The sequence below is a fragment of the Phalacrocorax aristotelis genome, chromosome Z (assembly GCF_949628215.1).
Source record: "Phalacrocorax aristotelis chromosome Z, bGulAri2.1, whole genome shotgun sequence".
Lineage (NCBI taxonomy): Eukaryota > Metazoa > Chordata > Aves > Suliformes > Phalacrocoracidae > Phalacrocorax > Phalacrocorax aristotelis.
This window is the reverse complement of record NC_134311.1, coordinates 47,207,529-47,234,535: the sequence shown is the minus strand read 5'-3', so window position 1 is coordinate 47,234,535 and position 27,007 is coordinate 47,207,529. Positions and strand designations below refer to the sequence as shown.

Below are 27,007 nucleotides of genomic sequence, written 5' to 3'. Positions count from 1 at the left end.
CCAATGACAGATAAGAATGACTTAGGAAGGTGCCTAAGACACAGAAGACAGAACAGCCATCTCTACCGAGAAACTCCTTCTGCATATTCCAGCATAAACAAATAAAGGCATCACAAGGATTCTAGAAATCGTAAGTACAAGATTCAAAACCTTTGAAATCTACATCTAGTCTGCTTCACAGAAGTTACACTGATGCAAAAAATGTGGTCAGGATGCAATTTCATACAAGCATTGGCACAGACATCAGTACCAAGCTATGCCATAATGACAAAAGCATTATACTGGCACTATTTTCTGAAGTAGCGATTGACAAAAAGGATAGTTTGAAAAATGGCTAAATCAGTGTCGGAGGATCGTAATGTCAGCTCTGTCCACTGCAGTCCATGGTTGCTGTCTTGCTGGAAATGGTATCTCAGAACTACTGACAGAAATGTTTATTTTCATTTTAAGATACAATCTGTTTAAATAGAGAATTTTAGCCATTTAGTTCATTTTGACTGAAATTAGTTAGAGAACGCTAAAATAAGTAATTTCACACAAAATTAGAGAGAATATGACAAGTGGGGCATGGTATGAGTCAATAACATTTTCTATTCAGCACAGCCATTCCGTAAACTGAAAATTAAAACCTGTCTGAAACCATGATCTATTTATTATGAAGAGCATTCCCTCTTACGCTGAAATTGTAATTTTGTTTCAAACCAAGAATCATAAATATTGTTTAATTTCCTTCAAAGAAAATATTGTTTCCAGCACCAGAAACTATATTGCAACAAATGAAATAAATCTGCAATGTACAAATTAATTACGTTGAGATCAGTTTCAGGAGCAAAAATTCTAATTATTTACACGAAACATGAATTTTCTGAAATTATGTGGCATTTTACAATGATAAAACATTACATTGCAACAATTCTTACTGTCAGTTTTACTTGCAGACATAAGAAAGTCTCAAAGCTGTTCTTTCCCTGCTCTAAATGCCTAAATGATTAAGCACTACTGGGAAACAAATATGACAAATGAGCAATAGTCAAGACCATGAACTTTGAATGACTGACTAAAACAACAATAGATTGTTAGAACAAATGTCCTGGTCTTACCATGGACAATGGTGATCCATCCTCCTCACGCAGTGTCCACAACGACTGCAATGGTGTGAACGCTTTGGTCTCATCATATTGCATTTGTTACATAATTCCCAATATTCTCGTTCTAGGTGAGAATGTAAATACATGTTAGAGAGATTTAAACTCAGTACAGCACGCTCATGGTAAATCGATATGCTAGTGATTCAAAGAGAAAAAAACTCTCACTATGATCTGAGAAGGGTAAGCAGCATATACAAAACTTTTTTCCACTGTCACCTTAATTAAACTGGAAGAGATTGGAAGATATTACTGCCACTCAGTGCCAGTTTTCTTCTCCAAAATCCTCTCTCCTGCTATATATTTCTAAGGACTAATTACTATAGCACAAAAGCTGTCACTCGAACAAGGAAGACCATAATTCAATTATTTTCTTACACATCCACTGTGAAAAAACCTATCTGCTAGACAGAACCATTGTACAATCTCCCTGTCATTCCAAAACCTCCTGAGGAAATACTGCTACTCTATATTTGTCAAAGCTAGTTAGCTAAAAACATACAATGAAGACTTCAGGAGCATCTTCCGTCTCAAAGCATTTTAAGATATGCATCTCACAATATGCAATCTTACACATAAGGCAACCTAAGAACAGACAGGCTTGTATTTAAAAATACACACTATTTTTGGATGCCCAATGACAGACTCTTTAAGCTGATCTCCAGGGATACTGAGTAGCTGAAACTATCAGGAGCTACTATTGCTCAGCTTAGCTATTATTTATCTCAAATTGCACTACCCAAATCAGAGGAAGCCTCTGAAAATGAGAATTCAAATGATATATTCAGAAAGTTCATCTTCACATGGGACACAAGTCACACCGACACTGTAACACTTCCATTAACAAAAGCAAATATTTTCTGTCTTTAAGGAAAATAGGTGCGTGACCGGGAATTGTAAATACTTTGACTGGTTGTTTCTACCTAAATAGAACTTTTTTGATGCAGAGAAATTTCTTAAATCCCAGCTTAGTTTTTACAGTAGGGCATTCTGAAATTTTATACAGTAAAGTATTGCCCCTATGTAAACAAAAAAAAGTTAAATTTAGCTCTTCTGAGCCATGTGAAGGCAGCTCTAATCTTGTCTTTCTTGCTGCAAAATAACATTTGGACACTGGAAATATAGAAGCCCAATATCTGAGATCATTAAACTAGTAATAATGCCAGATGGATACTGATTTACAGTCTGTTCCCATAAATTGAGTGTCACAACGGTGTCACTCCCTAATAGGGTAGCTACCAGCAGAGTTAAGAAATACCCCAATCTCATTTTTTAATACAATTTATACCACGCAAAAATGTATCTTCCTGTCAACCTAAAGAATACCAGAGAACTGAAGTGCTATGTTAGAAAGTACAAAACCCAATAGAGCACACACCAAATCATAATATCAATGTCACAGTCAAGCCTAAGTGTTTCATCTTCAGAAGCATCTGTGAAGTATCACTGCCATGTGAAATGAATGGAGCACGAAGAAGCTGGAGAGCTATTCAAAGGGGTCCCTTAAAAGAGAAAGAAACATTTGTGCACAAAAGGAACTTGTACTGGTCCTAGTGTTTTGCAGGTAAATGAACATTCAGTCTGTAATGAGCGTCTCCATTCTCCAGCTCAGGTTGCAGAATCCATGTTGTTCTTCCTGCAGCAAAAACTGTGACTGCAGAACCCAAGTCTGAGCCACCTTTGGTTTTACTGAGTCATAAGGCTCAGTTACCAGGAGCAGAAACAACACTGACATGAGACTGTCTACAATCATTGTTTCATATCTGCATGCCAGGGTGATTCATCCCTTCCTACTATCTGCTGCCCAGTTTGTGCACAGCATAACTTCAGTGCTGAGGCTAAACAGATCTTGTTTCCAAACACACCACCCTAGACTCTCACTAACATCAGAAAGAGAGAACAACATGTTACTCCTGGCATCCACCAGGTTGCAAGACAAGACTGAAATATTCACCCCTCACCACATTTGATATATTTTCTACATTCAAAAGGTATTTTCTGTTAACGTGACAGATCTCATGCTGTTTAGTAGCCCTACTCCATTCCAAACTGCTATGTAAAAGCTCTATGCATTAGACAAGCACCTAAATAGCATCAAACAGTTCATAAAAATATTGGCTTTCTCTGTGGAGGATTATTAAGGTTTCAAATTTCCTCCAATTTCTGGAGCATCAGATACCATACAGGAATTGTGAGATAAATTCACAAGCACAGAAGGTAATTCTCATATGTGAAGTTGCTACCCTATAGCAATGCAACGTAATTAGCATCACATTTGTTTGGTTAACAGCCCAACAAATGTAAGCCACTTTAAAAAGTGTAAAAAATACACAGGTAAAATCCAGCATAAAGAGTACCTTCTACCACCACTTTCAACATATAATAAATTTACATAGAAAAAAGCTGTAGAATTATAATGACTAACCACCTCTAAACATTTTTGTTGAATATTATCATGTTGGAAGTACATGTAAGTATGTTTGAAAGCCTAGAATGTAAAAAAATTCCTCCCATGGAAAAATTTCGTATCAGAAATTTCTACATAACTTCTACTAAACTTCTGATGGTATACAAGTTTTGAAAGAGAAATTTTGAGTCTACACAAGGGAAAGTGCTAGAAATTTACCAGTTAAAAACAGTGACACACCGGTTTTAATTTCATTAACAATATAGGCTTCAGCAGAGACAGCTTATGGTTTCCATCAGATCTCTCAAAATCAAATTGATTCCTAATTATTTTGAGGACATGAAAATAACTTTTATTCAACTATACAGAAACAACTTAATGTACCTGTGATTGGTATCTTTGGGTTTTCAGGTAGCTTTCCTGGATCAGCTACTGAGGCTCTTAGTAATGAAACTATACAAAACAACGAGCAGAAGTAATAACCTGAAAAAAATAAATAAGCATTTGTTAGTCTTTTTCAGGTGTACAAAACATACACTGCATCAAAAATACAGATGCTCCAGCACCGAGCTGGAAATTACTCAGCCTTCTATTCAATTCCAGATATATTTTTGGTCCTACACAGTCTACAATATTTAGTAATCCCCAGTCTTAAAAAAGGAGAGGAGAAGGTAGCAGTGAACACCGTTTGGATAGCACCAGCGGGATGCCACTATGACCTTACTACTGTATTGAAGAAGTTCCTCCACTGTCTTATCAAATAAGCACCAACCATTCTACAACTCAAAGCCTCTCTGGGAAAGGACATTCCCAATAGTCCATCTTCACTCTGAAGTTGGTTCCAATTACAATTCAACACTTTTTCCCAGCAAAACCTATTAGGATAGCTCATATTAGCTGACCCATCCAGGGACATATGACAAAACTAACAAAACTCAGTTTGTCAACCATCAGTACTACCACCCCAAATTCTGACAAGCACTAGGAGTTGTGGGCCAGAAATTCTGTCAACAAGTTGTAGCTACAGGATCTGAAAGCCATACTAATGCTTTTCCCCAGCCCCCACACAAACAAGTGTTACCATAATACCTTTGAAATGAAGTGCCTCGACTTCTCAGAACACAAAAATGTAGGACGCATCCCAGTACTCTTATCTTCTATCTTTATCCTTCAACTTATTCTTTATTTTCTGACCTTTCTCATATATGTTAGCTACTGTCCAAAGATACTATTTGTACTAGTAGAAAAAAGGGCTAAGTTAAATTGACTTACACAAAATTGCTACAAGTGAAATATGTCCCTCTTCATAATGAGGAAAAAGGATGACTTTTGGAATGCAGATTGTATTATACAGCCAGACAAAGATAATCAAGCCCATGCAGCACCAACCCTGAGGGTCAACCACAAAGTGGATTCGTCGTCCCATTGAACACAAACAGGTGATAATCTGTCACAACCCAGGGGAAAAATAATTATCCTAGACAGATAAATAAAAAAAAGAGTAAGTTAACTAGTGTCATGCAACCTACATGGTTCCACATACATTCAAATAGGAATACCCCCCCATCCTGTTAGCTGTTGATCTAAGGAACTAATGAAAACTTATGGACACTTCACACACACAGTTCAAGTACCAGGAAGAGAAATATTTTATGATTCCATTTACTAGTTATATCTCGCTAAAAAGTAACATTTATCATCAGGATGCAAGTAAAACAAGTAGCTGGGAAAACTATTAAGTAACAGGTAAAGCAAGCAACTGTCAGCAAGCAAAGGACATAAACATTAAAAAAAAGAATTTTCCCATCAAAATAAAAACGTTGCAAAGCAAGTAAGAAATACAATGATTTGTACAATGATTTATGTTATACAAGGATTCATCCCACCTACCTATCAGTGTCTCCCAACTATATTTCAAGACTATTTTTTAAAAGCTTGTATGATAAAATAGTCACAAGCTTCCCTAGGAATCTGTCATATTTCCCTGCTTAAAAAGCCTTCTTCATGGCATTTATAGCAAACCAACAGAGAAAGGAACCACACTACCCTAACATCTTTCATGTGGATCATTAAGAGTTACCATACAACAGTAAGTTTTCTCACTATTAATCACACTTAAAACATCAAGGTTTCCATTCTGATAATTTAATGTGCTGGTTCTTTTTGTTTTACACTGAAGAAACCCCACCAAGTCCTACAGTATGACCTTCAGTCCTTGAGAAACTGATTTTCATGAAAACACAGCACGAAGCTGTAAGCACTATTCAGCAGAATGTTCAAGGGAAGGATTACTACTGTTACTTTTTTGTCAGGCTGCCTTCATATACATATCTGAATATTTAAACACACACAAAAAGCCCAAACTACTCTTCTACCCATTAGCTTCCCTGATTTCTGGGCTTCAGGGAGCTACTGTGCCCTTAAAACTTTTTACAATCATGTTAATCATAAAAACTACTTAGGCCTATATTTACTATACTTTTTAAATTTTACTATATGTAGCATGCATGCAACATAGTCTGCTGCATACACAGTATTAATATACTACACACATATGTACAGCCACTAGACATATAAATCCAGTATTATACTCCTGAATTTGCCAGTTATTCACAGGCCTCTGTTGTAAGTTAGCTTTGGCAACCAGCAGGTTTGGAACTAAAAAACATTTTATATCCTTTTAACCATGCACTGATAGAGGATCTGTCTCATCAAGCAGAGAAGCTGTGGGAGGAGGCGAGCAAACAGCACATCAGGGATGCTCAAAAGGTGATGGACCAGACCCCGTCCAAGACCCTAGAGCTACAGGAACTCCCACTGCACAGAGGAGAAGCAGGCAAAGCCTTAACTTGTCAGGCTGGGCATGGAGATGGCAAGTCTGGCAAAGCCTGGAAGCTTGCAAGCTCCAGCACCAGGAGGATGGTTCTGCTCCGCTTACAGCTCCGATCTACAGAGCAAGTTTTGAGCCCTGGCAGCAAAGACAGGGAGCTCTGTCCAGCGAAGCTTCCAAACTGGCTGTGCCCAAGTCCTGTGGCAGTACAGGCAGGACGGGGCAAGAACAGTGGTGGGCAACTCCCTGCTGCAGGGACAGAGGCACCTCTGCCAGCCCAACCTGTCACCTGGCAAGGTTTGCTGCCTGACAGGGGCTTGGGTCCTGGATACCATGGATAGGCTATTACTGAGGCGGGTAGTAGTCTTGCCCTTAGGCTATTACCTGCAACTGCTCTTCCACATGGACGCCACAGATATGGCATGGGGAGACTGGGAGCATTATCAAGCATAACTACATGATTTGGAGTATGAGGGCCAGGATCTGGGGATCAGGTGGTGTCTCCTTCATCCTGCTGGTAAAGGGGAAGGATTTGAAGAGGAGTAGGCAAATCCTACGGACCAACAAGTAGTCATGCAGCTTGTGTCAAAAGCTGTCACTCATCTTTTACATCCATAGGACCTCCTAGGAGGTTCAAGAAGTATGCAGAACAGGGGCAGCATCCACCTGACACTATGTGGGGTAAAAGCATCTTTGCCAACAGGCTAGTCAAGCTGCTAAGGGAAGGCTTAGACTAGGAACGATGAGAGACGAAGGTGGTGACCTACAATTGAGTGAGGAAACGGTGGCCAGGGTTTGCAAGCAAAGGATGCAGGGTGATGTGGACAACAGAGATCTTATCATCAACAAAACAGAGGTGACGTGGGACCACATCAAGTGTGTGCACACACTTGACAAAGAAACACCTCTTGAGTGTACTGGGGTGGGGTTAGGAAAGCCAAAGTCCACCTGGAGTAGAGTCTGGTGAGATATATGAAGGTGAAAAGGAAGCCTGGTACAGGTACACAAACAGTGTAAAGGAGGCTAAGGGAAGTGTGGGCCTGCTGCTGAACGGGGCAGGGTACCTGGTGAAAGTATACAAAAGGGTCAAAGTACCTTCTTTACCTTGCTCTTTAAAGGTAAGACCTGCTTTCTGGAATCCCAGGCCCCTGAGACAAGTGGGAAAGTCTGGAGGAAGAAAGACTTAACTCTGACTGAGGGAGGATTAGATTACAAAACCTTCAAACAGACTGTACATAACATTTCCATGGGACTTGACAAGATGCTACCATGAGCGCTGAGAGAACTGGCCCTGTCATTGAGAGGCCACTCTCTATGTTTGAAAGTTTTAAGCTGATGGGTGAGGTTCCAGAGGACTCAAGAAAGCAAGTGTCAACCCTGTTTTCAAGGGCAAGGAGGAGGATCCAGGCCTGTTAGCCCCACCCTGATCCCTGGGAAGGTGGAGCAAATAATCCTGGAAACCATTTCCAAACACAGGAAGAACAAGAAGGGGACTGGATGGGGTCGGCACAGATTTACAAAGGGGAGGTCATGCAGACTGACAGAAACACAGAGGCCAAAAAAACTAGAGGCAGCTAGAAACACTGCTGACCGCTGAGTAATCCATCTGTTTTCCATCTTACCAGAACAGCAAATTCCATGACTTCACAGCACTTCCTTCAGAAGGGGAAATAACAGCTCAACAAACAAAACAGAGATGTAAGTACTGAAACACTTGACCTACTAGGTAGAATATATGAGCAATAAGCAATGAGAGAAATCCTGAAGAAAACAGTAAGAATGCCTGTAATGGAAATATATCCCAAGTTTTTATAACTCAATGTCTAACTTCTGCCTGCATGATATTATTCACTTTTATAATCAAAAAAACAAACCAAAACCTACCAAAACAAAACACAACAGCCCCACCATCTTCCCCCCCACAACAACATACCTTTGATAGCAAGTTCCACAGTTAAGTTGGAACTATGCAAAAAAAGACCCCATTCTCAAGAAAGGGAGATTTCTCATCATCACCTTCTGTATCTTTTCTGAAAGAGACAGAAGAGAGTATGGTACTCAAACAATCGGCATCACTGGTTTGAAAGGCAGCATATAATAGGTTACCTTCCGTTCTTCACACCTCACCTCAGTGAGCAGAGCTTCCTCTCATCCTGCTCAGAGACATCCAGATCCTTTGTCTCTCATGTCTGAACTGACATGCTGATTCTAACTGGCGTTCCTTTAGTTTCAGTTTCAGGCCGTTTCACAATTTTAATATGGATTTTAAAAGACAGGAGCATTCAGTCTATATAAAAATGCACTACTGCCAGTGTATTTCAGTTACTTTAAATTATGACACACTTCCTGCATCTCTATTACAATGATAAATTAAGTTCTATATTTTTCATTATACTTTTGTCAGTAATACTGCATAAGCAATGTTAATATATTGACTTCCTCCAGCCAAGTGAGCTTTTGCCCCTCTCCCTCTTGGTTTATGGACCATATATAAATAGGTAAGGGTAGGAAGAGGGAATAAAGAAAGCCTAACACATGCATATTCTGATGATTAGGCAGAAAGTAAGAGGTTCCAATTAAACTCACAGACAGGTGAATTTACAGTCTTCTTTTCTTAAACGTACTTTTTTTAAAAATCCTGTATTTACTCTTTCAAATACAATGTCAAAGTAAAGAAAGACAGATCTCAAATGACTATTCTTTAGGATGCATCATTTCTGACAAGAACTACAATACGTAGGGGGAAAATGTCTATGAGCAGGTTTACAACAAATAAGTTTAAAACAAACAATTAAGTGATTTATATCCATATACACTCAGTATTCATACATGCAATGCCTAAAAATTTTCCAACTAAATAATTTTGGATAAATATATAACACTAATATTGGAGGTTTTATGGTTTTCTTCCCTCTTACCCTAATTTATAGCCATTTTTTCTAAATAAACATCTCAAACACAAAGCATTTGAAAGCAAAGAGTACCTGTGGCTGTGAAAAGCTTCAGACTTACCAAAACATGACTGAGTCTTTCCTACATGATCAAGAATTGTTCTTGCCTTTCCAAAAAGTACTTTTACTGTGGGATGCCTGGACAGCGTTTTTCCCTAACCCTTTTCTTTCTGCCCAGTTCAGTATAACTTCTTCTCCAATATAACTTCTGATGTGATGTCCTCTGAATAATGAGACCACAGAATGGGTCAGGCAGGCAGAAAGTGACTTCCAAGAAACAAGAAAGCTTTTCATTAACCAGAAATGTTAACATGAAATAAAGATTGCTTTAATAGGTAAACTTCAAAAAAAAGTATATAATTTTACATCACGACTGTCCCAAAACATACTTTAAAAACTGTTTTATAAATAAACCCAATATGACCACTACTCAATTTCTCATCCTAAGAAGTATGACAAGTAGCTCTGGTGACATCCTACTCCTTCCATGTTTATGGCTGTTGCATCAATACATAACTAGAAACCAAGATCCTACACATTCTGCCTCACTTTAGCCCTGGATTTCTACTTAGGTAAGAAAAGTAAAATTTGTGAAATCTGACTTCTAGAACTTTTTTCACAACTGCTTAAACAAGTCCAGAATGACACCGATCAACAATTCGCAGTATTGTTCACTGTGAAAGATAATTTTAAGACCCCATGCAAACTGAACACTACAATGCTTTATAAAACACAATTCTAGAGTAAGAAAAACACCACTTTCTAAAAAGGCTGTATTCTAAACAATTCAGACAGAAAAAGGAACAGAGAGTAGAAACATGAGAGATATATCTGCTACAGTATTTGTGATAGCCAAGCCAAGGCCATAACAATCAACAGCTGCTGTCAATTTGTGGATCCAGCTGTGGTTTCACATCTGTGACTTTCGTGAAATCTCAATAATTACTGCCAAAAATTACTGAAATAAAGCTAAAAATACACTTCACCAGGAAAAAAAAATAAGTGGACTTGAACCAAACAACTAGACTATTTCCAACTACATTTGAAAGAAGTGACTTATATGATATTATTGTCAGAACAGAATTACCACTCTGCCTCCTGCAGCTCTTCTGTTTAACAAAACTAGTATGTGAATAACCAGTTAATACAAGCAGCAGCATATTTGTGCTGTGACAAAACCCCACGTACCTATCATTGCACATGTTTATACAATGGATGGTTGTCAGTAGAGATCTTGTCCCTCCACCGTTGCTAGGTGGCTGCTAACAGGCTGGTTAAGGCATGCAAGACGTTCCCACCCAATTCTTTCTTACAGATGGGATCTTGCAAGCATACCTGTAAACATCTACTGCATTTATGAAAGATGCCACACGGGCTTGGCCTTGGATGTGGCTTGATATTAATGTGTATACACTATATCCTCACTGATCATATGTCTCTTGAAAACTATCTTCACCCGCTGCTGACCAAACTTCCACTTCTGAACAGATAATATACATTATAGAAGCAGGTTTGGATCCTCAGCACGAAGGCAATGAAGATCTACAATTTCATTTTACTACGTACTGGAGCTGGAAAATGAAAGTGTGAAACTGAGAAAGGTCAGAGGGCATTCTGTTTCCTTGTGGTGTGCTGCCACAGCACACAGCCACCAAAAGCCACGCTCCTCATCCATTGCCACCTCAAAAGCAGCAAATGCCCTCCTCATCGTTTAGCAAAAAAAGCAGCACTGTGGAGCATCATGAAAATGACAACAGTATTTATTTCGTAGATACGGAGATACACCTAAAGGCTGAGTTTCTCTCAAGGATATCCCTCCCCCAGCTCTCTATACAGAAAAGAGCATTCCTGAAGCTGGAGTTACACAGGTGAACCAGAGACCCAAGCCTCGTAATGCAGATCTCACCCAGGCAAAGCTGCCGCCCGAGCCTGGTGATATGGAGCCCCCCAAGTCACCCCGGGGAAAGCCGCTAGCCGCCAGCCTCCCGGCACCCGGCCACACACGCCCCGATGGGCGGCCGCCTCCGTCCCTCCGATCCGCCGGGACGCCCCTCACGGCTTCCGCCCCCCCTCCCCACCGGCGGCACGAGGCGGAACCAACCGTTGGGCGAGGCCCGGAGGAGAAGGGAGGGGCGGCGGTCACGCGCCCCCTTCTTCCCCGCTCTCCATAGCAACCTCGGGGGCCTCCTCGGCCGCGCGTAGCAGGCCCCCTCCCTCCCGCACGCGCCCCAACCCCCTCACCTTCCGCTTTCGCCGATGGAGCCGCGCATGCGCGCGGAGAGCACGCCGGCGGCGGGGCGGGGCCGGAGACTGGGGCCATTTTCCCCTTCCCCTTCCTTTCTTCTCTTGACCCTTCCCCGTTCTTCCCCGTTTCCCTTTCTTCCCCCTTCCCTTTTCCCTTTCTTTTTCCCTTTCCCCTTCCCCTTTCTTTCGCCTTCCCCTTTCTTTCCCCTTCCCCCCTTCTTTCCCTTCCCCGTCCCTTTTCTTTCCCCTTTCTCCTTTCCCTTTTCCGCTTTCATCTTTTCCGCTTTCATCATTCCCCTTTCTCCTTTCCCCCTCCCCTTCCCTTCATCATGCCTCATAGCATTAGAGCTACCTGCACCATGGGGCTATGCAGTTTTCACACTATGCCTTCCCCACGCAGGTGGGAGGAGGCATCTTGGAGGGAGGGTCTTCCCTGCCCAGCGGGAGTCTGTCAGAAACCTCTGTGCCCAATCTGCCTTTGGGCATGCGGCCGTTTGTCTCCGGTGCTGGAGCTTGCTGGCGCAGGCCTGCTACCAAACTCAGAGAGTAGTCAGGATGAACTCCTCTCTGTCCTTCATACCTGTAGCATCCCTTCACAGTTTCTGATGGAATGTTTGTGCTGCAGACACAGCCTCCGCCTTGGTTTCCAGGCTCCTGTTAGGATAACCTCATTCCCTAACTATTGTACCAGTTAGTCTTTATGGTATGAAATTGTATGGACTTTCTTGATAGAATGAAATCGTATTAGCTTTCTTGACAGATGCATATTTTACCTTGTATACTGCGTAATCTTGGTTAAGTCAGTGTAACAGAAGGTCCCCAGCTCACTGCAAGGAGGAGGACAGTCCCTTGAAGAAAAGGACCTGTTATTTCTTGGAATCTGATAGCCATCCACGAAGAAGAAGTGATACCCTGGACTATCAAGATAATGCCAGCATCCCATGCCCTCCAACACCTGTGAAACCCTCTCATTATCTGGCATCATAGGTAAGTAATTGTAGCAATACCAACTCCAGGGGCTCCTAGGTCAAGAAAGAAGCAGGTGAATGATGGCAAAATAGAATTACATTTGGTTTTCAAAAGAGTACTCTGCATGTGTTAAGCAGTGAGTGGCCAAATGTTCTGTCTGAACACTTGAAAGGTGTAAGAACCATTTGTAAAACCATATTCCATGTGCCCTGATTTGAACGGGAGACCTTATGCACCTGAATAAAAAATTACTCTTGTAGTTCTATACTTCGCGTCCTAGTCTCTCTCCTCTGGCAGCACAGGCTGGTTGCGTTATTTCTGTGGCACTTGTGTCCCCTGCTGTGCTGCGCCCCTTGTTCACAGAGGGCCCATGCATGGCCATGGAAGCCAATCTGTTTTTAATAGATAATTCTGCCCTGCGGGGGATTAGCAGTGGCTAAAAGCCACAGGCAGCTTGTAACGGACAGCATTTTCAGAGTTCCCAGCTGGGAATCATGCCTTGAGCACCCATTGCTGATGCACATACGTGATCTTTTGGCTACCTAAAGCTATCCCCATCTGTCTGAGTGGCATGGTTCCCACTGTAAATTGATGGGCTCTTGCCCTGGAGCATTTTTCTTACACCATGATGGATGAAATGGGTGAAGAGTAGTACTGTGATCATCACCGATACAGAAAACTCTTCTTTATTATTGATGACATTCTTCTTAAAACTCAATCATAATATGATTATTCTGAAAAGAGAGTACCCAAAAAGTCAGTTTAGTGTTTCAGTGAATTTCAAGCTTTTGTCGAGAATTTTGGACCTTGTCCTGATTTATTTTTCGGTGTCCGCAGCCTTCTGTTGTACAGGGCAACTGTTAACATTTCAAGCTAAAGTTGCTCTGACCTGAAACTATCTTAGCAGGAACCGGAGGTTGTCTGGAAAGAGAATGAAGTATGTTCCAGGTAAACCAGAAGGTAGCACTTCTTCAGGAAAAGCATACATATGTCCCTAGGAACAGGTGACACTGAAAATAACATACATATTAATCAGGCTATTAAAAAAGGGTGGGAAAAGAATCACTGGAAAGGTTGTCATAATAAAAAAACAGCCCTACCTCTATTCTGTGACAAATCTCACACATGAATTTATGCATATATGTAAAAGACGTAATAAGCTGGGCAAACTTGTCACTGATTCGAAGAATAAATGTAGATGTATTCGAAGAATTAATGTAAACGTAGATAAATCCCCAACAACCAGGGAGTGGAAAAGAAACCAAGGGCTTGGGAAATAAAATGGAAAGATAAACAAAGAGTGATAGTGTGATCAATGGATGTTTCTTGTAGTATAAAAAAGAATAAGTCAATAATGTCATCTTCTAGTCAAATACCAGGTACTTGCATTTCTGTAGTGGCACACTGGTAATGGCCTGTCATTAGGTCTGCAATCTTGTCAGACAGATTGTATTTTACTCTTTGCTACTCGTGAACGTGCGGAGTAAACACAGGTTGTGGAACAAGGGCAGAAGTCTGTTCTGGCTCAGTCAGCAGTACAGCAGTTCCCATTTGTTAATATTTCTTTTGGCGAAGCACAGTGCAGGAAGAAAAGCAAGCAATCATGTGCTGGACTTCCCAGATGAACTTGCAAAGGCCCAGACTATAGCAATTACCTCACACTTTTGCTAGAGTATCAAATCCAGATAGACAGATAATGAGTCTTTGTGGTGAACTCCATTCTGAAGGAAAAAGCATACCTAGGGGAAGTACTAACTTTGCATACATAAAGTCCAATATGGAGGTATTATACAAAGATTATTAAAAGTCTGCAAAATCAGAAAAATAGCCATGTTCTTCAGTGCTGAATATTGCACAATAGCACAGAATTCCTCTTGGAATTTTTGATGTCTGTGTTGTGTTGCTGTTGCTGTTTATAAATTACCACAGGAGCCACCAGCTGTCATCATATAAATTTTATTGGCACTCTGAAAATATTAAATCAGCATGCTAAAATCAAGCCATGTGCAGTAACAGCTGATGCTCTGTTATGGAGAGAACATGCAAGAGAGAGGTATGCACTGTAGCTCCCGTGATTCTTGGTGCTTAGAAGCTTCTTGCTTCATGAGGCTTGTTTTCCAGGGTTCTGTTTGAGCCCAGTTATGCCCCTTGATCAATGTGCAGAAGGGGCACTGTCTGTGCACAGATGTCTCCTGGGCTGGGAAATCAGCCTTCTCAACAGTACTCACCTTCCAGGGTCCTTCTAAATAGTGCAGTTTGCTACTACCACTTTTCGGCAGCACTGTTACACTGCTCACTTCCTAAATAAACCTTGCTGATGTACACAGGAGACACTTGTTAATTCTAAAATATAAGCAAAATCCTTCATGTCATGAAGATCCATGTCATGAAGATGGAGATCTGTGTTAATGACATGCTGTGCTGAAACAAAAACTGGCTTGGCCCAGAAGTTTTGTCAGTCACAAAGACCCATACTGAGGATGAGATGTTAAAGTAAAGGAAAATATCTTTCAGGCTCCGTTTTCTCTCTGACTTAATCATCAGAAAAATAAAAGGCAAGATATGTTTTCCAATCTGTCTGCCTCAGTAGTAGTCATGATGCAATCTACTGATCGTCCAGCCCAGCTGTGTTACATGGGGGCTAAGCTAGACCAGGCAGGAGTCTATTTAGGGAGTTAATTTTCATCCAAGACATTTCAGTGGTGTGAGGAGCGTTGCCTGGTTAACAGCCAGCTGCAGATGTCCTAGCATTAGGCTTTCTAATGCCCCTCTCCCTCCAGGAGTTGCTGTCTGAAGTCCAGGCAGGGCCGCAGACTGCTTGAGTGCTTCCGTGTCCATTGCAGTGTGAGGTGAGTTGGAACCAGCTTCAGCTTGGTGTTAAGCTGAGGTACTGCCTTGTTTAGAAAGGCAGCTTAGGCACATGCCTGCTCTGTTTGAACACCCCGACTGCAGGCTGCAGCCATCAGCAGAATGTCAAATTAAATGGCTGGTAATAGAAATACCCTAAACCAGCAAAACAAAAAAGCCTCAGAAAAGGCCTTAGAGAAACATAGGCTGACTTTTCTTACCATTATTATTCCTTTTAGCTTTTGGTCCATTTTTAATTTGTCTTGTTGAACTGCATTTTGCTGGTGCCATGGAGCATGAGGCACTGTAAACAGGATGATTTTGTTCTCAGTGTGGACAATTAACATTTTTATCAATATTTCAGTGGGCCATCTGCAGAGTCTTCTCATCGCTGTTCTTTCTCATCTGAGCAGAGAGAGGGTGCACAGCTGTCAGGGAGAGATTTCAGGGGAGCTGAAGTTGGTGGCTGCATACCAGATATTTAAAGAGTTAGGTTTAGCAAAATAGAAAATGCAGAATATTTACAATTCACTATCAATGTTTCCTGTTTCCACTGGCAAGCTGCCTCATCAAGGACCTGAGGTAGCCTCAACCACGCACCTCTTCACATGCACCATGCTGCACAGTACACACTCCTGGATGCATCCCAGACATGATGTGATTATGCAGTGGTACAGACTGGCAGGGAGCTTCTCTCTGAGTAGGGAATCTCACCACCTTGCTGCTGCACGAAGGAGCTGGTACATTTAGGAGAAAGTACCACAAGAGATTTCACCACCTGTCAGTAAAACCTGCTAAAGCTGTTTAGCTGACAGCCATGAGGTTTGCCATGAATATTTTATAAATGGTGAACAAAGTACCAAGCACAGCATGAAGTACTGAGTGCAACTTCAGAGACTTTTCCCTGGAATATATGGTTGTGCAGAATTCCATAAGAGTTTGATGTAACTCTAGCATGTGATGTAGAGGCATTAAAGCTTGTTGCATAAAATCCTTATTTAAGAGAACAGCCTGTACAGAAGATTTATTTTGCTTAAGCAACTAGAATAAACAGCACTTCTCTTCAATCATTTTCAAGGTAAAGCACACCCATTTGGAAGAGAGGCAGTAAGTCAGTATCAGGTCAAATAAAATGACAGAAGTGTACAAACTCCGCTTGGGATTGAGCTGAATTTTTAGAGAGCTCTGCAACTATGGCTTAGTCTTGCTCTGAAATGGAAGAGGTCACGTGAACAGCACTTCCACTGTAAACATAGTTACACTGGAAAAGCTTCTGAATGGACACAACTGAATTAAAGTCATGCAGGTTTGCTGCTATAATGGCATTACTACTAGAAGCATCCATACAGTGATATGGATCACACCCCTCACCTTTCTGACCTACTTCATTATACTAGTAGAGGCCATCATAGTTGTGTTGAGAGAGCAAAATCCTGTTAGCCCCTGTGCACAACTTATCCCTAATACAGAATTTTTAAAGGCTGAGAAATCTGATCCAATTAACACATTCTTGATTTTTGCAGAATACTGTGCTAATTACATGCAACCAGTCATTGCTGGGGTAATTAAACATTCATCCAAAACAACCTACAGCACTAATCTAATTAGCGATTACTACAGCTGTCATTACCTCTTTTCACCTACTTTTAAGCTGTGCAAATTCACACTAAGAGTCTGGTCCTGCAAACTCTTTAATAGCTTGCTTTGACTGCAATAATCTTCAGCACACAGAAGCTTTAAAAATTAGGCTGAATACTTTACAGTCCACAATATAGCTTCAGTTCTGCCATCCTTATGTGCAAAAGTCTGAGTTCAGCAGTCAGTCATATCATAATTACAAAACTGGAAGATTTTTCTTTTTAATTGACATGCGATCTTACTAGGAGTATCTGTAGGTCCTACCTTCAAGGGGTCCTCTGCAACTATCAGGCCTAAAAGATACTTGCATTTCAGGAAAAAAGAAAATGCAGACAGTCTTATAAATTCACAGGGCTTGAAAATATCAGTGGTTAGAAGCTTCAGAAGATTTATCTTGTTCAGATTTAAAAATGAAGTTGGGAATAAAAAGAAAAAAGTTGGGAACTTGGATGCTTTGAGTGCGTTTCTTCCTTAGGCTTGATTAAAAATGAACACTAATAATCCCACAGAATAAGTCACAAAGGTTTGATAAGGTGCTGAGGTTTGAACCCAAGCAGGGAGTTCCTTCTTGGCTTTTCTACTTGCATACAGCATGCTTTAACCAAGCACCGGTTGTTAGGGCTGACTGTGCAATTGGACATGTCCAGTGAGGAGGTATCCTTACTGAAAAAAGCATGAGCCATAAAAAATTACCTTGTTCTCTGAAACTATACAGTTGTTAGCTGGTGCTACTTTGCCTGTAAGAAAAGCTGTCTTTCTTTGGTCATAACCTGAGCCCATTCATGCACAATTTGGCCTAACATGTGAAGGTAAATTTCTGAATCTGTGTGCTAGTTCATTGCCCTAGCATCCTGTGGATATCAATCAGCATTATAAATAAATAGTAAATAAATAAATAGTAAATAAATAGTAAGTTAGTAAATAAATAAATAGTAAGTTAAAATAGGTAATTCATTTATTGCATTCAATACAGGGATGGTAAGACCTTGAAAACTTCTTATTTGACATCGTATATCATAATATAGTATGCAGACAGCCAGACACAGTTTGCACATCAGTCCTTAGTGTAAAAGGATAGAGAGAAGGCCTTGTTCACTTTTGGTATTCAATTTTTGTTATGTACAAACACGTTTATGTATAATGAAAGATAACTACATACTAATCTTCAGTTCCCTCACTGCAAGTGATCTGCAGAAGTGAACAGCTAATGCAGCAGTTCAGATCCAGTAACAGAGTATCATTCAGATGCAATTTTCAGTAAATATTAAACGTGGGCCTTGCACTCGAAAGCCATGCTGAACATATATTCTTGACAGGATATTAAGACACTTCAGACCACAGTGCAGTTCAAATATAAGGAATCATTTACCCAACCCTTGAATTGACCAGTAAGTATATCAACACTGATTTCCAATACCCCAAGAAGGAGCTGTGGATATTTTAACAACGGGGGCCCCGGTCTGAGAGTTTGGCAATAACAGTGGAACAGATTCCCAGAGGACTGAAAGGAGCTGCATTAGAAGTAGGCTGAAGTCTAGTTGCTGGAAGCTGTTCACTGTCTGGTGTGCCAGGTCTGCAAGACAAATCCAGGGAGAAGCAGCTGGAGACAGCAGAGAAGCCAGCAGTTCGGCTAACAGCCACTGGTACTGTGCTGGCTAGCACTAGACCCAGCGAGTTTTCTTGGCTGTTCCTATAAAGCTATACAGGTATTACCATGCTGATAAAATACTTCTGCAGATTTTCTATCACACAAACCCCTTTTCTGCTTTAGTTTAGGTGTTGAGAACATTACTTAAACTGGGTGTCACTGACATGTTAAAATTCATCAGACTAGAAAACATGCATTGTCTTTCCACAGCGCATTTAAATAATAATAATTACAATCCATTAATTTATGATGTTTTCTGTAGGAGTATAGAATTTAAAAAAATTTTTTTCCTCCTTCTACTATGTAACACTTTCAATAAAAAAACACGCAGACACAATGCAGGCATGTAGAAGGAGAATAAGTGGTTTCTATGGCAAAATACACTTAGATAGTGGTTGCAAAGGATATTAGTTGTGAGGTATATTAGGTTTCATGGGGAACTGAACTCCAGCTGGGAGCAATCAGAATGACCTTAACTAGTTACAGCCCTCTATCTGCCTTATGTCCATTTGTATGTTACACTCTCCAGCCACTATCTTGATGTAAAAGCAGACCTGTTTGCAAGGAAGAGGCTAAAGCCTCACCTGTGTTGTCAATATAGCTGTATTGTCAGTCCCTGCAAGCAAAGGCAATGTAAACCAGCCAAGACATTAGGGTTTTGCACAGATAAATCATGCTAGATCTTCAGCTGTTGTTTACTAGCAACCTATAAACAGTGATAGGAAGGGTGGAAAAAATTTTAAAAGTTTTCCTTGTTAAAGTAAGAACTCTACATATAAAGAAATGGAGATGAGATTACTGGGCTTAACAGCTGCAAGGAAACATCTGTTACATTTTAGGTCATTATTGTTGAAGCAGAGGAGCAGTTCAAGTAGAAAGTCCACATCTTCAATATTTTTGTGTACCAGTGTGATGAAAGCTTTAGTTCTGTGTTTTTTTTTCACTGGCAAATTCATACGGTCAAGGAGATAAGAAGTATTTTACACAGGTTAATTGTGCCTATGTACATTTGCATGCAAGTCTGACTGTAGAGACCCAATAACAGGGTCTTTAATCTTCTGAGTCTCACATTTACACTCTTCTACAATCATGACTTCTTTGACCACTGGAACAGAACCGGTGCAGTTGAGGTCCAGGCGCTTCATGGAGAACTTGCTGGGCAAGCAATGAGAACAAAAAGTATAAAGACGATCTTCTGGACCAGGAACATGAAAGGAACTACATTTTCCAAAGCACAGATTATTCTGTACCATCACCTTCTCACAGCTCTCATGAGTAACACCCTGAAACAGAAAGCAGTTTGAAGTTCTTGGTGTGTGAATGGCCCACGGACTTTGCTAGAAGCCATGAAGGCAAACCCCCTCACCCCACAAAATACTGTATTTTTTTTCTTCTCAGAACTTTTACTATAAACATGTTTATTTTTTGTCAAGCAAGCAGTAAAACATAAGAGCTTTTAAAAGCAAACTTTAGCACTCCTGTTGTAAATTCTTAGACTGAATAACAAAGGCAAAATCTGCTTCAGTAACAGCCTTTGTGAGCTGATAGGGGAAAATCCAGTAAGTGAGCTTGTCATATTTACCTTTTAATTGCTCTTTGAGTTCTACACTTCTGACATGGTTAAGCAGTCTTACCCACTTCGCAGGACTTAAAACATTATTTTGGCCCAACGTTCTTATATACAAACCACAAGCTAGACTCAACTGTAATCTTGAAGATTTGTCTCCATGTGGAAGAGGCATAATGTTCTTTAGCTTTTTTTTTTAAATCAAAACCTTGAAAGTTCAGTGGAAGTTCTGTAATCTCTCTGTTTGCAAGAATTACAATTCCTTGCATCAGGAGAGCCTACGTCAACTCCCCAGCCATAAAAAGCTAGGCTGAAGTTAGCAATTTTATATTGGCATAACTTCAGCCAACCTGGAGAAAGCTTGCCATATTAGATGGCACAAAAAGTAAGATGGTACAAGTTTCTAGGCCACATCTATACTTACATGTGTCTGCCAGTGAAATAAATTTACTGAGGGATGTGAAAAAAAATGGTCCTTGACAGACTCTGATTATAGAAACACTGAGAATAGATGTTGCCTTATGAGGAATAAAGCACTATTTGCTATACTATTTCCTTGTCCTGAAGCCACAGAATGGCTTTGTCTGTGTATGAGACAATTTACCAGTTCTCAGCATTCTTAGCACAGAAGTAGATGTATGCGTCAGTCTTCCAATTAATACAGCAGAAAAGAATCCTTGGTTAGCTGTAAGAAAACAATCAGCTTCTCCTGTAAATACTTGCATTAGGACTCTTTTTGTATACATGCATATGTGTATATGTACATACATATGTAGTTAATTCATGTACACAAACTGTTTAGATATATATTCATTGAATAGATAATTACTCACCACTACCCTGTTTGCTCAGGCTAGGTCAGAACATCTTTGCATAAAAAGGATAAATAACTCTCTGCAAATTGAAAGTGTGGCTTCCAGTGCTGCAGTTTAGCAGTTTGCCTCATCAGGCTAAAGCTTTTTCAGGCTTTTTCAGCAGTGTTTTTCTGCTGCTTATCATGTGTGAGCATTCTGAAGTGGCCCTGTGGCTTGGCAAATGAACTAACCCATGTGTCTTTAAGTGCCGATTACAAGAAGCGCAGGGAAAGGACATGTTTATTAATCTTGGACACCTTTTTCTTACCTGGGAAAAAGGCAGGGTTCTGCAGTTTTCTTGGTGCATTTCATTGGTCTTAATTGGCAGGACAACCTCTTCAGATGCTGAATTTTTTTTTAACATGAAGTGGTCCCAAAATTTCTTGGCATCTTTCCTATAGGGAGGTTCAGCCTCCCTTTTGCTGGAATAGTGGGATGGAGAGAAGTTTTCCAGAAGAGGGATCTCTTTAGGTGCTGCCCAGGTTCTCAGGTCTTGGTCTGCATGGAGTTCTGCATTAGGAAGGATGAATCTGGACATTTTTTTCTCCTCTTGCTTCTCACTTTCAGATGCCGTCTGTGGAATTGCTACAAAAAAGCTTGGTCCTCCCAGGGTTTCCTCAACACCTTCTAGGTTTTCCCCAACCAGCTCATGAAAACTCTGACTTTCAAGCAGATTTTTGTCCAGATAGAAAAGGTGCTGAAATGGCCTCCTGCTTTTCCTTTGTGGAGAATCTCCCTCTGGCTCTGTGGCTCCAAGACATGAGAGCACTAAGATCTGAAGGAGAAGCAGTGACATGATCCTGTAAAGGGCAACCCTGTAGAACTGCTGCTATTGCAGTGAATGCAGTGTGCTAGCTTTATACAAGACCCTGGTGTCAGCTTATGGGTACTGTCTGTATGCAGAGGAGGGGAAGGCTCAGGGGAGACCCTGGTGTGGCTAATTACATTCATTTACTGTAGATTACAATTATGATAGGGGAGTTTGTGCTAATGAAACTCTGCTTTCAATCTGGATTATGTGTATTAGAAGTTCCTATCTAAAATCTAGTAACCCAGGATGGCGTGGGGGACAGAAGGAGTCAACAGGAGGAGAAGTTTGGATAAGCTGTCTAGCTTAGGCCTAGGCATTAAAGAAATGTTTGAGGTTGTGTATTAGCATGTTCAATGTGGTCTTCATTGTTTATTTTGACTTTCCATTCCACAAAGCCAGAGACTGTGAAAACAGGGAGTGTTATTTCATCACAACAGGAAAAGGCAAGCTGACTAAAGTTTGCTAAAACATGAAGCTGGATCTGGAGACAACAAATCAGCCCATGTTTTCAAAAGTTAGGTCTAATTGTGGTGTTTCAGATTTGGGATATGACACAAGGCCAGCAGCAGCACCACTGCAAACTGGCAGACTGGGGCTCACACACCCAGAAGAATCTGGCAGGGAGCACTAGCCCTTGCTTCACCTCCTTCACAGCAGGTTTGCAGCTGCCTGAGTGCAGACATATCGCTAGCCCAGAATATAAGGTCCCAGGGTGAAGAAACTCTGTGCCCCAGATTCTCAAACCTTAACTAACACTGCTACGCCCTGTTCAGGCACCAAAGCTACTATGGCATCATATAAAGTTGGTAAACAAAAGGATTAAAGCAAAACATGTTAGAACTAACATATTTTGTGATTCCAGACATCAACATCTCAACAGAAATATCTAAAGACTACTAGACCCTAAACTGGAGGTGTCTTTTTTATAATTATCATGCTATGCAACATGTAAGAAAAAAAGAAATCTGATGAACATCATACAGAGGAAAGTTTTGAGAGAAGGAAAAGATACTTCCAATAAACACCACAAATGTTGATCCTAATCTGAAAACTCTAAAAGGAAATTCTGCTTCAGATAATTTGCCATTTAGGTACTCTAATCTCTACACACTCATGTTTCTACCAGAAACATTCTCTCAGTAGACTCTTAATTTTGTAGCTAATCTGTGAGTCTTTAAAACTTAGGTGGTTTGTACTAGATGTATGGAGTTATCTGACTTTCATTTCTGGGGAATTAGTTTATTGCCTGAAAATTGAAGTAAACTAGATACTTAGCAACATCCTTGTGAGGCACTGACTTATAAATTTAGCATGTTAGTGGAGATCTAAGGCTTTTCCTTTCTGCATAATATACTTGAGTTAAAATTTGTTCTGCTCTTGAAATCTACCCTGAGACAGAAGTGCACAGAGCTCCAGCAAGAATGGGGTTCACACACCAATATTAGAGTGTATATGTGATTTGACCTTACTGGAATGATGTTGGTAAGGGAAGCACAGCTGTCAAGCACAAGCTTTATTGCTTGTAATTTCAGACAAGAACGATTTAATTCCACCACTGGTTTTGTGCCTTCCTGAAGTGTCAGGTATGTCCTGGGAGAGCAGATTCTCTCTCAATTATCGGGAGTAAAATCAGATAAAATACTGGCACCTGCAGCAAGATCAACTCTGAGGTATGCCTGCAAAAAGTCCTTGCATCGTATTTACACAAGCATGTGTAGCATTAGGATGGAGAATAATGAGTCAAGAGCATTAATCTGATGGTAAATAGTTAATTTACTAGCCTAGAAATGCAGTTTGAATCTTCACATCCTATCTTTATTGGCCAACATGTTGAACTGAAACAGTTGACTTTTGGAAGTAAAATTCCTTGTATCAGGTGCATGTTGGTTTTAGTAATTCAAAATTATTCAGCAAAAATAAGGACATTATATTTTAAGCTTTGCTGCTTTTTTCCTCTTTATTTCAATTCTTAGAGATTTAAAAAACTGAGCTGATAATCAGACCTATGTATTATAGTGTATTATATTGACACACAAGGGCCTGATGCATTTGGCAATGTCTTTCAAACATGAGATTTGACTGAATCAACGTAAATTTTTGCAGCTCTTTGCTTCAGAATTTAAAAATATAACATTAACTTAAACAATTTAAAGATTATTCCTTCAGATTATGGCAACGCAAGGTGTTTTTTCTGTTTACTTTTATCTGTTTCAGCTATTTTTCACTTCCTTTGCCAGGAAGTACCTTTTCTCTAAGTCTAGACCAGTGACATACCAGCTCTTTTTGTTTAAAACTTCCAGCTGTGGTCTTGCTTCTGTAAAGTCTGTATTTAGCTTTATGTATGTTTACAAAATTGAAAACTGAGCACCTGAAATGCCCAATTTACCTCACTTCAAAGCTTGCTTTAAAAATGCCACCACTTTCAAGGTAAAAGAAAAAAGACTTTTAAGTCTCAGTTAGATTTTACTCTGATCTGTCCTGAAAGAAACATATGTCTATGTGTGAAGGTGTGTTCTGCCCTTCTTATCTGATGTGGCTGAAGCATGGTTTGGTGCCCAGATAGCATCTTAATTTCTGCCAGAGGGTTTTCTTCTTTGTAGCAAGAATATGAGCAAAATAATGTTATTACTGCTGTTTACAGAGGGTTCTTTCTGCAGCTCTTCACAAAGAATAAATCATATTGAAAGCTGCAAATATGGTGCAAGTGATTTAAGGATGCCTCTGTCAATGCAGAAATAAAAATTAAGTAAATGATAGTACTGGAATGATTGGGCTGCACAGACACTTCTATATCAACTGAACTGGTCTGGGTTACTGGTGCAGTGCAAATATTAACAAGAAATGTATAAAAACCTTAGTATTGCCATGTATATAGAGAAGTTAAGCTGCTAGTGTTATATTTGCAGTGCAACGGCACTGAAAAAAAATATGTGTTGAACATCAGGATCCATTCTGTCCTGTAACATAGAGCAAGAAAAAAGGCCTGTCTCAGAGGACTTTGGATGTAAAAGCACAAAATACTATTTACAGAAGGGTGGGAAAGAGGCAAAGCAGTGTCAGCAAGTCACTCCACAACCTAAAGGCAGAAAACAGAGCTCTCTCCTCCTCTAGGTCAAGCCAGTTCTAGTTCCTGGGTTTTCTTGGGTGGTTTTACCTAAGATCTGCTGAGGGCCAGGCGCAGCATGCCCGATCTGGTTCTCCATGCCTATGATCGTAAGATGTGTCTGCTTTCCAAGAGACAAAGCTGGTAAGAAGTGGGACCTGGTACATCTGGGCACAGTTTATTCTATATTTACACATAGTCTAAATGTGTGTTGGAGTCACCTGCCTGTATAACCGTGCACAGGTAGCAGATCTATCCTCAGCCGCTCAGCTCAGCCAGGAGCCTGCCTGCATTGCAGGAAGGCATCCCAGCTCAGACAGCGAGTTTGGAGAATCATTCTGAAGTTAAAAATAGTAAGTACTTGTAAGTCTTTTTGTGGTGACATCAACTGCATAGGCTAATAATTGAAAACAGAGATTGGACCAGGCACATTATTATTATGTGCCAAATACAGCTAATCTCAGATTTCTACAATAAGCAATGCTGTATCTTTTATAAAAACTTGTTTTCCTGCCTGATTACCCTTTCATAGAAGCATAGCACATGTTTTCACTGTATGTTGGTTGGTAAATCTTGTGGCTAAATGCAGTGGTGTCTTTCAAGCAGGATTTGATTTGCCTTCATAGTAGCAATTTATTCGGGTCATTCTGTTTTGAACCAGAAATAGTCACCATGAATTTTTGCCCATCCTTTTAAAACTGTCAGGTCTATAGATGACAAGCGCTATGCAAATGCAAAGTAGTATTATTCATTTGTTTCAGAGCCATAGTTTATTCAGTCATTATGGACATAAACTGAGTAATTAGTTACACTGCCAGTTGATGCCTAAAAATAATTCTTAGGCAGTGCTTGAATTACTTGCCTTCTGTTGAGATAAATAGTTTCATCATAGCACGATTGGTGATTAAATCATTAAAGTGGATTTTATATATTATAGCCTGATTCAATATCCTACCATTTGCAAAACACATCCTATGTAGACAAACTTGTATCCAGATATATCTTTTACAGACCCCATCTGAAGACCTCAGAACTAATGAATTAGCGCTATGCGGTTTGTTCTCCAATTATTGTACTTATCAAAGAAAGCCATCTGTGGTCTTTGTTTTACTGAGTTTCAGGGAATCAGATCACTCACATGCCTTATGGGAAAGTTCTAGTTATGAAACCAAAAGGGATCATGCAAGGTATGATATGAAAGAAGAAGCAATAAATCTGTTTAGTTTTGTACCTTCTATCTTTGATACTGTACCTCATTAATTCCCCCCTTTGCTATTCAGTTTCAAGTCCTTTATTGCATTGTTTCTTTCTTCACTCATTTATACCCTCCTGTTCACATTTCTCTGTTTCTTTCCTCTGTGCTGTAGCAACAGAACTGGAGTCTTAAGTTTCAAACTGCTGCCAAAATCTAGATGCTCGCACTTGAAAATGTTCACGTGTGTGTCCAGCCAGGCGAAGTGTCTTTTCATGCGTACTGGCCAATGTTCTCATGGCTGGAGGTATGTACACATGATGCAGTGGATGGCTTTCTCTCTGTTATGATGCTCAGGCTGTTAGATTTGGGACAGCTGTCCACCCTCTGAAGCATCTCCAGAATGGTACTGGCACATATGTAGTACCTAACTGAGAGTGTACTCAATTCCAAACCCAGCCTGAGGAGCTATGTTGGTTATGTGGTTGATTGCTTCAGCTTGTTAAGCTGTGGGGCAGTGAGCTGGGGGAGAGAGTCTGGGCAAAGAGACATTTCAGTCTTTGGGAAGACACATCTTTCTCAGATTGCCATGAATTATTTGAGAGAAGAGTTTGACAATGCCAAGAAAATGTTTGTAGCATAATCTTAGGAAGAAAATAAGGTTTCTTTTATTAAAGTAAAGTATATTTAGACTTATTTGAAATTTTCATCTGTATGTGTAAAATCATATTCTTTTGCTTACTGCACTTATATCCAGTACTTCGGATACAGGTTCCTATTCATTAGGACTACTGACTGAAA

General features: G+C 40.3%; 2 protein-coding genes and 1 long non-coding RNA gene across 20 annotated transcripts in view; 1 reads left to right on the top strand and 2 right to left on the bottom strand.

Annotated features, from left to right (window-relative positions):
• ZDHHC21 (zDHHC palmitoyltransferase 21) overlaps positions 1-11,671 on the bottom strand; it is a 49,725-nt gene extending 38,054 nt beyond the window's left edge. For 4 of the 15 annotated variants that reach the window (XM_075078955.1, XM_075078950.1, XM_075078960.1 and 1 more), the window contains exons 1-6: positions 11,435-11,568; positions 9,395-9,556; positions 8,316-8,412; positions 4,825-5,029; positions 3,937-4,035; positions 1,101-1,212 (exon numbers count right to left, since the gene is read on the bottom strand). In XM_075078955.1, coding sequence (XP_074935056.1) covers positions 1,101-1,212; positions 3,937-4,035; positions 4,825-4,978 — 365 coding nt within the window. In that variant the 5' untranslated portion in view covers positions 4,979-5,029; positions 8,316-8,412; positions 9,395-9,556; positions 11,435-11,568. Of the gene's footprint in view, positions 1-1,100; positions 1,213-2,523; positions 2,648-3,936; positions 4,036-4,824; positions 5,030-8,315; positions 8,413-8,509; positions 8,604-9,394; positions 9,601-11,239; positions 11,375-11,434 lie in introns of those variants that run through there. The other 11 variants (XM_075078953.1, XM_075078962.1, XM_075078958.1 and 8 more) reach the window with 8 other exon arrangements.
• The window catches only part of LOC142050359 (uncharacterized), a 31,050-nt gene continuing 15,674 nt past the window's right edge, over positions 11,632-27,007 (top strand). Inside the window, exons 1-3 of one of the 4 annotated variants that reach the window (XR_012657997.1) lie at positions 11,632-12,564; positions 15,327-15,395; positions 26,382-26,513. This is a non-coding gene — a long non-coding RNA (uncharacterized LOC142050359). Of the gene's footprint in view, positions 12,565-15,326; positions 15,396-15,757; positions 16,650-22,773; positions 23,070-26,381; positions 26,514-27,007 lie in introns of those variants that run through there. The other 3 variants (XR_012657998.1, XR_012658000.1, XR_012657999.1) reach the window with 3 other exon arrangements.
• On the bottom strand, positions 18,011-26,847 carry CER1 (cerberus 1, DAN family BMP antagonist). The gene is made up of 2 exons (XM_075078949.1): positions 21,369-26,847; positions 18,011-19,962 (listed from the first exon to the last, which is right to left on the bottom strand). Exons 1-2 carry the CDS (start codon positions 21,894-21,896, stop codon positions 19,669-19,671), a joined length of 822 nt encoding a protein of 273 aa, XP_074935050.1. The 5' UTR covers positions 21,897-26,847; the 3' UTR covers positions 18,011-19,668.